Genomic DNA, 12,333 nt, shown 5'->3' with positions numbered 1-12,333 from the left:
TGTATATCTTGACTTAGATCACGTAGTCAACGACTCAAAGGTCATTGCAAAAGCTTTTTAGCTTTAATTTCTCCTTCCGTGTTTAAATCTGCAATCTGCGTCATAAAATAATAGTACTGCTGAATTCTCCTATCAATCAAAGGTAAATTGAAAGAAAACAGATTAAATATATTTTTGTGACAAAAGTGTAATTTATTTAAAGAAAACAGCATAAAAAGGCTGAATATTAGCACAAAAGTATAATTAAAGCTTTATATATGTTTTAATCTTACAGTTAAAGAGTGAGGGATTATGACTAGGGCATAATGTAGAGATGAAGATTTGGCCAACAATGAAGAAGAAGAAGGAAGAGAGAAAGAGGAAATATGGTACCTATGCTGTGCAGTGTGATGATCTGAATTGTGGTGTTCCAAGGCTACTATCCATCAAACCTATATATTTAGCATAATAATATACTGTACCAGTCAGTCCCTTATACAAAGAAGCAGAGGTTGAGTATTATGGGATGACTAGGTCAGAAGAATAAAACAAAAATAAAAATGACAGTGACTGTTGACTCCGTGGTTGCGGTAGCTTCGGTTCCGCCACTACATTAATTAATGGGACCAGGCATTCAAATGTAGATTTCAAATGGGATGGGTGCTCTCCCTAATTCTGTCGCCGAATCTACAGTTTTTTCAGAGAATAATACATGTGTGTTTTATTTAGTTAATGTCAACTTTAAGTAAATATTAAATATATATTTTCTTGTAAAAATATATAAGAAAAAATTAAAACAAAAATATAAATAAACAGAAAATTAAGTTACGGAATAAATAAATAAATACGTCAAATTTTTCACAAGGCAAATTTGAACATAAATTAGGAAAATTGTTTATCTTTAATGAACGGAAATAATTCAACTTCATTGAATATATAATTCTAAAAATATTAGTTAAAATCTTATCATCATCAGCAGTATACTATTAAAGATAATTTACGAAAAGTTTAATCTGGTTTCTATTTGAACTGAAAATTTAAAGTAGGTCTCTTAATTTTTTTCGTTTTAATTAAATTTTTATTTTTGTAAAAATTGTTCCAATTAGATTTTTACGTTAAATGGGATCAACACAATAGAAAGAGGCTGACTTAGCATGCTGGTTGTTTTAATTGACATGGCAAGTTGTTAAACATGTATAAGGGATTTTTGTTTTTTTGAAATTAAAGAAATTGGGAAAAATTAATTAACCAAAAGATGTTTGAATTAGGGATTTGGTTCGCCCTTCCATCTTCTTCTTTCATTTTGTGATGGCATCTCCTTCCACCCCATCTCTGTACAACATCACGTCGCTCTGACCAAATGCACAACTCCGCATGGGGCATGTGGGAACATCCTCTTCTCTTTCTTTGGGTCTCCATCTTCGTCTATCATCCATTTTTGTAAGCTTTAAAACTCTCCATGGAAATAGAAAGTTAAACCTATCTTGTTTGGGGTATATGTAGCTATTGAACTCTCTTGTGTTAGAAAACAGGTAGGCTTATTTTTACACCAAAAGGGGGTGAATTGGTGAGTTTTCAAAATCATAATCTTTTTGCAATCTTTAAATCAAAGTAAAAAACTTTACAAACTTTCTTGAATTGCAAGTAATGAAAATTCGTATGCAACAGAAAAATGTAGATGACTGCGCAGAAAGTAAAGTTGATTATAAGTAAAAGTTCAGAAATAGAGAAATTCAAACACTGGTTTTTATACTGGTTCGGCCTCAATGCCTACATCCAGTGTCCTTCTAATACCAGGAAGCAATTGCACTATAATGATCAATGTTTTTACAACAAAGAATTTATAGAAGACCTCCACGTCAAAAATATAAATCTCCTCTCTAACCCTCTAACCAAAATATAGCCAAAACAACCTAGCAAAACTTGCAGCAAGATGTTCCCTCTCCTGCAATCTGCAAAACCATTTTGAACAGTCCTCAAAGTAAACAAGACTCCACGAGTCTATCCCCTATAATCACAACAGGTACCAACAGCAATCACCACGGATGCCAATATGAATCTTGATAAACCTAAAGACACCTCAATGTGCAGATATGTGATCAAGCAATGAGCACGCAGTCAGTCTCCCTTTGAATCTCCTTCAAGAAAGATCACCACCGTCTTCTTGAAGAGTTCTTGGAGCTCTATAAATCCAAAGGAACAATCTGAAACAGAATATGAAAGTGTTAGATCAAAATATGTCCAAAAGTCTCAGAACAATTGTTCTGTCTATTTATAGAATTTTGTTAATCAGAGGCTCCCTTAGTCGAATATGCTACTAATCCAATCGACTATGTTAAAACAGTTATAACAGATAAGTCAGACCGGTAGCATTCAGTCAAACCAAATAAATTCTCATTCAATATAGTTGACTCTCAATCAATGCTCAACTAACTTTTGAAAATACAGTCGTTACTGTTCATGAGCATAACAAAATTTCAAAGCAAACAACTAATATAGTCAAATGTGTGGTGCACACAGTTGACTTCGACATGTCAAAGCATTTTGAAATTCTTTCCTTCACAAAATCTCACATAGCACTATTTCTCAAAATCTGTACAAAGACTTTAGCATAGTCAATTCAATTAGTAATGGAGTCGACTTTACTGCAGCTTTGTCACACAGTTATAAGTTCACAAAAGTGCATGTGGTTTTCATCCTTTCAAACATGTGTAATGCAATCAGATATGATGTAACATGCACAAGTTCAATAAGAATGCATTCACATAGTAGTAAAACAGAAAAACATGTTCAACAATATATCAATCAATCAGCATAAGAACATGTAACACAACAACAACATATGTGTGCTATTAAAAATGTGTTGTCATCATAAAAAAAAGAGTGATATAGATATTGTGTTGTCAACATCTTGTACCTTATAAATGCTTTGATTATATATATGCATCTTCATTTAAATGTTATTTTCTTGTTTTTACTCTTAATGCTTGCGGGAATAGGGACGTTCTTAGCTTGATTTACAGTTTCCTTAGGTGTTAGGAAAAATCTAATGAATCCTAGGCTTGAAATAAGAGATCTAGAAGGGATTTGTGTCTATGGATGGAACATGACCCATTAGTTGTCTAAAATCTTAGGTCGTAATGTGGGTCCGCTTGTTGAATGATCAAGGGATTGACGCTTAGTAAGAAAACTTAGGCTCTCTCACCTAAGGGATTAAGGTTTGAGTGTTTTAGAGGGTTGACATTAGAATTTGATGGAGTTGAGATGATTCCGCATGTGCAAAAGCATGAAGCCGGTTAAATCTACCCCTAACATTGCCATTCCATATCATTTCTACCCTTTTTCCACTTTTCAGTGTCTCCAATTACCAAAGTCCACCCCTTTTTATACATCTTTATTTACTTGTATATTGTTGTAAATTCATGAACTATTCTTTAGTCTAGATGATTTACTAATTGTATGATTATTTAGTATTACACGAGTCTCTTAGGAAAACGACACATGATTTTATCATGATTTTATTACTTGAACGATTTGGTAAGTTTGTGAAACAATTAATAAGTTTTTTGATAGGACTCCTCGGAGGATCGACCATCAAATACCATATCTTCTTGTACCAAATATATTCATGCATTATTTAATTGGGCCACTTCTCTAATCAAGGCCAGATGTGAAAGACGAACATCCATATCCCTTGTTTTGGTCAATTGATTCACTTCTATGAGTGAAATCCCAGTCGCACAAAAAACCTCCTGGCGATTAAGTCTTTGATCTGGCTCTCTTGCAGAAGATGTGTGTTGTGCTTTCGATACCTCAACAAGGTTAGGCAAGTTCTATGGAAGTAACTTCAAATAAACCCTGATTTTCCAAAATTCGAATGAACCTTAATTTCTCAATTGATTTTTTGTGAATGAACCCTAAACTAACTTTTTCCAATTTTTTTTTTAATTTTTCAGTTTCTTTAATTTAGAAAATAAACGTTAGAATCACCTATAATAAATAACATAAGCCACATCATTTAAAACAATAATATCAACATATCAATGTCTGTCTAACACTATTGACCTCATTTAACAGCAAGTTTAATTGGAGTAATTTTTCAAAATTAAGAAACCTGTTTGAGATTCTCAACTCAAACAGAATCTGGGAACGATTAAACTTCTAAGAAATATAATTATTTTTTATAAAATAAAAAGTGAACAAAGTTAACCAAGGTATAAAATTAAGTTACCCATGTGTGGTTCTCCTTGGGTAGAGAAGCATGATGAGTTTTGGTGTGGTGGATTCGGGTTGAGCTCCTTCTGGGTGGCTTCTTTTTCTTTCCAATTCGAGATGTTGATGTGGTGGTTCTTTCTCCATATATGAACCTGAAAAAGATATAATGTTTCTGATCCACAACACTCACTAACCTTATCTAATCCTCATTTAATATTGTGACTTCGTCAATATTCTTTATCAGTATGTGAAGCAGACATTAATGGCGAATTTGAACATAATTTAACTTTATTTAATATATAATTCTAAAAATAAATACCATGTGTGATTCTCCTTGTGAAGAGAAGCATGATGAGTTTTGCTGTGATGGATTCGGGTTCATCTCCTTCTGAGTGGCTTCTTTCTTTTCGATTCGAGATGTTGATGTTGTAGTTGGTTGTCCATATGAACCTGAAAAGATATAATGGTTCTGATCCACAACCACTCAGTGACCTTATCTAATCCTCATTCAATATTGCGACTCCGTCAATAGACTCTAACAGCTGGTATATGAAGCAGACATTAATGACGAATTTGAACACAATTTAACTTTATTTAATATATAATTCTAAAAATAAATTCCATGTAATTCTACTGGTGTAGAGAAGTATGATGAGTTTTTCTGTGATGGATTCGGGTTCATCTCCTTCTGGGTGGCTTCTTTCTTTCCCAAATGTTGATGTTGTGGTTCTTTCACCGTATGAACCTTAAAAAGATATAATGTTTCTGATCCACAACCGCTCACTAATCTTATCTATTCCTCATCTAATATTACGAATCCATCAATTCTCTCTTCCTCGTTACGATGACTCCGTCAATACTCTCTAACTTTTATGATTTAGATTTTGTCAATTTGATTTAAAAAATTTATAAAATATGAAATTATAAGATTTGAAATGATTTTGTACATTTATAATAATTTCAAAGAAATTATACATTTTTAAAAAAATCATAAATAAAATGTATCTTTATCTATTATCTCATTTACTAATAAATATTCTAATCAAAGTATATTTTAGTGACTGTGAGTGCTAGTACTAAGGTAAATTATTTAATATATAATGGTTACTTGAAATTAGGCCATTAAAAGTAATAATGAATTTTATTATTTTTTTTTATACATGAGAATTTATAATTCAGTAATATAAATAAAACTTTTTAAACTCGTCTTATTATTTAAAATACAAACTATTTCTCTAAAACATTTTCTTTAAGTTCTCTCTTCTTTTTCTCTAAGAAATATAATTCTTCGATAATTTGTTTGACGATTAAGAAATTTCTATGAGATTGTAGCAGAATAATCTACATTTCTATCTGATTAGTTCTTTGTTTAGAGCAAGTAAGTTTCTACCATTTTGTTTCTTTTGCTCTCTATTTATGATCATGTTTAGAAATCTCTTCGCATGTGTCATTTAAACTATACTCTTGATTCTTTGTCAATCTGTGATCCTAAGTACTCTCTCTAATCACGATTTGGTTTTTTTTGGCGTTTTTAGAGTTTCTTGAGTTGGAAGAAAAGGTTTCAGTGTTCTTAGAGTTCAGTAACTTCGGTGTAAGGTAAGTGAAGCTAGTTTTTGTTTTATGCTGATTTAAGAATTGATAGTATTAGGGTGAGATTGCAAGATGTTGAATGTTTATGATATAGATGTTAGTTAATGTAAATTGTTGTTGTGAAATTGTGCTTGATGAGATGTTTGTGTACTTTGTATGATTTTGTGTTAAGCTCTCATTTATAATGTTTTGTGCTGTTGTGTTGAAATGGATTAAAGGTGGAGGAGAATTGAACTAGGATGATGTAGTAAATGTTTTTCGTAAAAAAAAAAAAAAAAAAAAAAAAAAAAAAAAAAAACAAAAGGAGGTTTTGGGTATGTGAGTTTTGAATTAAAGGTTAAAAGGATGAAGCTCAGTTTTAAAGTTTTTTTAGAGGTGATTTAAAACTTGTTAGAGTTGTGAATGTGTTGAAATCTGATCTAGAAGGTGGTAATAGTAAGTTGGTAGTGTTTTGGTTAGTTTTTAAGTTAATTTTGGGGGTTTGGACTAGTGATATTTTGAATTTTAGGTAATGTGTTAAAATGGTCATTTTGGAAGGTGTTTGTAAATCATTTTTTATTTGTTAGAGTCCTTAAGTTGATAAAAAAATAAGCTAGAACTTATAGAATTTAATTTTGGTATCTAAATTGAGGTTTTAGTTGTTTTTAAGTTAAAATCTTGTTATAAAACAGTTAAAAACTAGTTTAAGTTGGATTATACACATTTGTTTAGGTTCATAGTAGTTTAGAATTCAATTTAGGAGTGTTAGAATTTGGTAAATATGTTTAAAATATGTCATGGGAAATTAAGGGTGCAAATTGTGTAGTTTTGGTGCTGTAGAGTTCTGGAGTCTCGTTGAACGAGTCTAACCACTATGAACGTTCAGCAAGCAGAACCCACAATTATCGTTCTAGCGTGAAGAAAAGGAGGAAGCCAAAACATATATAGGTAAGTAAAATCAACTATGTAAAGTTTTATTTTAATAGTTTTATACTATTAAAATGGAAGTTACACATTACTTTAAGAATATAAAGTATTAAGCATCCGATAATGATTTTACACATTCAATCATTCGTATCTCTAAGTAAAAGTATAAGAAATTCCAAATAAGCTATCTAATGAAGAATACGACAAATAATAAATAAAAATAATAAGATTTAATGTAAATTATAATAACTAATTAATTTTAACTTATTATTACTATTTTATATAACATATGTCTAGAGAAAGTGGCTTCTTTTAAGAAAAGTTATTTTAACTTTAGTTCATTTTTATATATTCAATATGATCAATTTCAATTTTAAGAAAATAAAAAGATTCAGTTAAAATTTAAGTAAAATTAACTATAATTATGTTATCTTTTTCGAAAAAAATTTACAGAAATTGGTTAATTCCCCATATTTCCTCGTATATCAAAAGCTATAAACAACCATTATGTCTTGATATTTTCTCATTAGTTTTTCTTGAATTCCATCAAAAACAAATTGTTAGTCAAACCTGCTAAAGATAAACTTCAATAGAACATGATGTGTGAGTAAATGTAATTGCATTCATGTCTTAGTTTAGGTCATTTCCATGCATAATTGCATTCATTGAAGGATTTAGTCATGGATTATCTTTGTTTCGGATCATACATTGGCATTTTGTGTTTTTTGATGTAGATTGGTGATTCTAAGTGCCTAAACCACATTTTTGGAAGATTTGATGGACAAGATAGAAAGATGAATCCAGAGAGTTCAACAACGCAGCTGGGGAGAATTCCATAACCTGTGGAGTTTGCTGGAGTTTGCTTCAAAATGCAGTGACAAAACAGAGAGCTCCACAAGTGAGTTGTGGTTTCTACCACAACCTGTGGATTCACGTCAGGATTTGGCAAGTGGAACAGAGAAGAACACAGGCAGAGTGGGGAATTTTCCATGGGCTGTGAAAGTTTCCAGGAGCAGTTATTGAGCAGTTATTGATCTCTTTTATGACTGATTTAAAGAGATTAAATTAAAGGAAAATTGGAGGAAGTTAGGGAAAAGGAAAACCACTCTCCTAAAAAGGAGGAATTAGTGGAAATGATGGGGGGAGGAATGAAAACACGTGGAAGAGGGAGACAAAAGGGGTATTCACGCACAACAAAACAGTCTTCTTCTTCGTCTTCTTCTTGGGGAACTTTTTGGCTGAACTTTTGTTTTTTGATTTTTCTTTTCCATTATGCATAACTAAATTTCCTTTTGTTAGTGGATTGATGTAGTACTTTGGATTATATTTTCTGAACCTTTTCAATTGATGTTAAGTTCATGTTAATTATCCCAGTGTTCTATTTATGTTTTAATGTCTATTCTATGAGCAGTTTCACAGTTGGGAGATTGGGAATTGTTTGCGTTTATAAATAGAACAGATTAGATGTTGTCACAATTGGGAAATTGGGCAGGACTAGTTAGTTTGAATTGAGATATGATTATTCTTCATGATCTGTTGAATTTGTAATTGGCCTAAGGGATTGGGGATTCAAATTCAAGGGATACGTTTGCCTACTAAGGGATTAGGGGTAAACAAGCTCTAAATAAACTCAAGTGGATAATTATAATTTACACATCGATTGAAAAGGGGAGGAAATTATATGAAAAGGTATGAAATCAATTCTCTAACATTGTTTATACTATTTGAATTTCCATCACTTGTTTATGTTCATTATTCTACTTGACAATCTTTGTTGCTCAAAATTAAGTAAATTAGTAAACTGGTACTCAACTCATTCAATCCCAGAGGACGATATTTTGTTACTACAATTACCATTGGTACACTTGCCAAACGTACATCAGAACATTTATCAAAGGAATAAAATAATAAAGATGGATAGTGATTATTTTTTAGGAAACTTCAGTTTACAAATTCAAAATAATATTTTTAACTTTTATTTATAATTCAAAACATCAACTATACTTGTTGACATACACGGATATAAAAATAATTACAAAATTTCTAAATGCGTTACAAGGATTAAGCTTTTGAAGTCGTAAACTATTTTTGAAATATGAATCAAACTTATTAGTTAAGAAGACTTTAAAAATAATATCTTTAATAAAAAGGTTAAAATTTATGATTTTAGAAAATTCCCTTAAAATCTGAAAAACTGACCAATTTATTTCTGTGATCATATCTTCATTTACACTTGGTTCATTTCTTCGTTCTTATGGTTCACTTTGCAATAAGAAGAGAAAACAAAGATAGATTGTTCAATAAATTTAATGCAAAAAAAAATGATAATAACACTGTTTTACAATTCTCATTTTTTATTTGTATACTGATATCCATTCTACATTACTGCTATCACCACTCCCAAACAACAAAGATTCAGAAAACTAATCAAAGTGAGTAAAGCACCTAATAAACAACTTCTTGTACAACATCAATTTCCCTTCTTACAGCGTTATTATATGATTCTTATGTTGAGTAAGCGTTTACCTAGCCGACGGCATGAATTCGCTGTCTAAATTCACGCTGACCGGTGCAACTGAATACCTGGGATCAGCACCAATATCATGGTTTGTTCTAGTTAATTCGGTCGCTAAAGCCTCCTGTAGTTCAATCACTACCACACTCATCATTGGCCTTTCGTTGGGATTTGGATGAACACAAGCCATTGCTATTTCTACGGCTTTCCATGCAGAGTTAATGTCAAAATTTCCTTGTAAGCTTGAGTCAACTATGGCCCTGATATCCCCTTTTGATATCATCAAGTTAACTCGTTCGCTTATGTGACCCGTTTCTTCATTCCCTGCCATTACTGCTTGATTTGTGATTATTTCCAAAAGAACAACTCCAAAGCTATAAACATCACTTTTCTGTGTTAATCTATTGGAAGAATGGTAGCTGCAAGAGAAGTCATGAAACCCAAATTATTTATTCTTTGTGGATTTTGTGATGATAACTCAAATATTAAGGTAGAAAATCTCCCTATATTCTCCAAGAAAATTGGAAAGGACAATAACTAAAGTACTTACTGAGGGTCCAGATAACCAAGTGTACCAGCAACAATAGTTGACAAATGAGATCTTCCATCATCTGGGACAACTTTGGATAGACCGAAATCAGATAACTTTGCTTGGAAGTTTTCATCCAACAAGATGTTTGATGATTTTACATCTCTGTGGATTATAGGAGGCTTGCAACCATTATGCAGATATTCCAATCCTGATATTAGATTTATAATTGCGGTAAACGTGTTAAGAAGCTAAAAGGGACTTAACATAAATTCACAGTTCGAATTTTACTTTCTAACCTACGGCTGCATCCACTGCTACACGAAGTCTGTCCTTCCAGCTCAAGAATGGAGATTCGCTGTGTTTACCTACGATAACAACTTCTGTAACTTTCTATTCTATACATGTTTGTTTTTGATAGGTAGAACTTATTCGTACGACTCATACAGTTCTCCAATATTAAAAATTCCATCTCCAGAGTTTCAGAAATCAAATCTAACTTGGAAATTGATTACACAAACTTTTAAGAACAAAATAATTTTATNNGTAACCAACCTGAGAGATGTTCTCGTAAGTTCCCTTTAGCCATGTACTCATATATGAGGCCCTTATTGGTTCCATCATTACAGTAACCAATAAGTGATGTCAAATTTTTGTGATGAACTCTGATTAGAAGTCTAACCTGGAAATTAAAATCACAACCATGTTAAACTATATAGGTTTGGTACCAAGCTCAGACACCTAGAGCAAATTGATTAAATACTTACCTCTGCTTGAAATTGTTGGTAACCATGAACTGCTGACGTGGAAAGCATTTTCACCGCAACTGAAGTGTCACCTATAAAGCCCAGGTAAACTGTTCCAAATCCTCCTTTACCAATAATTCTATTGAAATTGTTTGTAATTTGAAGGACATCATAGTATGAATACGTTTGACTTTTCCGTTGCATGAACGATTCATCCTTTTCTGTGGATTGCTGAGAAATTTCACTCAGATGATTTACTGTCACCGAATCTGTAAATTGTTCAACTTCTTTTTTAACGATAATAGGTTAAAAAGATAGATTTTTGAGAAATTATTAATAGAAAATACGAACTTTTCGTAGTTATTTCAGCATTACCTTTTGATTTTTTCCTTTTAAGGATCCAAAATATTGCACCGGCTATTAGAAGAATTAAAATCGCACTAACTGATGCTACTATGGGTGTAACAGTGGTTTTCTTTCCCTTGTCGTTGCATTGATCAGTTTCACATAGATATGGATTTTGACCCATTCTAGCATGGAAATCACAGAAAAATTATGTTTCGAGTCTCAGTAAACCTCACAAGTAATCCATAATTTAAATACATAATTCAACTTATTTTGGTTGTGCTTGAAATTGGGTGGATCATGAGTATATGAATCTCAAACAATGCCTTGAATATAAGTAACTAATAATCAGCATAAATAATCATATTATAAATTTGATAATTTTTAGTTAGATTCATACCTTAGTGAGAGAAAACCTTGGTGTGATTTTCCAACAAGTACAGAGGAAATCGAACCGGAGAGGTTATTCTTCTCCAAGTTTCTAAAAAAATAATGGTTTTCCATTATCTGATACAGAGGATCACATATATACTGTTGGAGTAAATGAAGTAACTTACAGGATCTTCAAGTATGGTAACTGAGACAGAAAATCAGGAACTTCACCATTTAAGTTATTGTTAGATAAATCCCTGGAAAACAAATAATTTAGCCTTTTTAACCATGTTTAAATGTCAACTCAAGTAGGAAAAGATATGTCGATTCCTCACAAACAATAAATACATAACGGAAAAAGTAAAAAGATTTAAAACAAGAGATTTTTCTGTCGGGTGAAATAAAAGAAACAAAAGAGAAAGAAAACTCACAGCTTCTCCAACATGGTGAGTTTTGAGATGGAAGGGTCAATCTTTCCTGACAATCCACTTGACGATAAATTCCTGTTTTGCTCAATGAATAGTAATATAGGATATGATCTTAATTAGTTTTATGAAGGTATAATAATAATTTGGCAAGCATGACTTACAAAGCTGTGATTCTTGGGAACTCATTGCCGAGATAAGTACAGTTGAGACCATCCCACAAGTAGGCTGCAGGAGCACATGGATCACCTTCCCAAACCCTTTTCACTCCATAGGCAGACTTAATGCTTGTAATTGCATCAACTTTTTTCAAATGCAAAAAAATGGGTAAAAGGTAGTTAAGTTCATGTAGGAAAATGTAAACCGAATAAATGGATTTAAAAAATGAACAATACCATCTCCTTGGAACGTTTCTGGTTTCTGTAAGTTTATTACTTTGTAAATTTCAATAGCATTGATGATGGGAGGCAGGGTTGAATTTTCAGTCCTCTCCAGGGAATATTTAATTTCTTTCCCATTGGTGGCTTCCGTCGTATATATAGTATCCACACCTTGGTACTGTGGAGAAAAATTTTGAACTCTTAATTCACCGTTCATCGTGATTTTGAATTGTCTTCTTTGATCGCTTGTTAGCAGTTGGATCTCCTTGAAGTGCATGTACACATAGAATTTCTCAGTTTCATCTTTTGGCTCCCACCTTATTACCAGTAT

The 12,333-nt window shown here is 32.0% G+C and overlaps 1 protein-coding gene across 1 annotated transcript; it reads right to left on the bottom strand.

Moving 5' to 3' along the window:
- Positions 1-9,212: 9,212 nt before the first annotated feature.
- Positions 9,213-12,333, bottom strand: LOC106760603 (putative leucine-rich repeat receptor-like protein kinase At2g19210; the record flags this gene model as incomplete). Its single annotated transcript, XM_014644023.1, has 11 exons — positions 9,213-9,624; positions 9,756-9,945; positions 10,034-10,102; positions 10,290-10,416; positions 10,502-10,737; positions 10,832-11,010; positions 11,226-11,306; positions 11,383-11,454; positions 11,629-11,700; positions 11,787-11,925; positions 12,018-12,333. Coding segments are annotated over 11 exons (1,893 nt in total), but the record flags the coding sequence as incomplete, so codon positions are not given.

The sequence above is a fragment of the Vigna radiata genome, chromosome 5, assembly GCF_000741045.1.
Source record: "Vigna radiata var. radiata cultivar VC1973A chromosome 5, Vradiata_ver6, whole genome shotgun sequence".
Taxonomy (NCBI): domain Eukaryota; kingdom Viridiplantae; phylum Streptophyta; class Magnoliopsida; order Fabales; family Fabaceae; genus Vigna; species Vigna radiata.
This window is presented reverse-complemented; position numbering and strand designations above follow the sequence as displayed.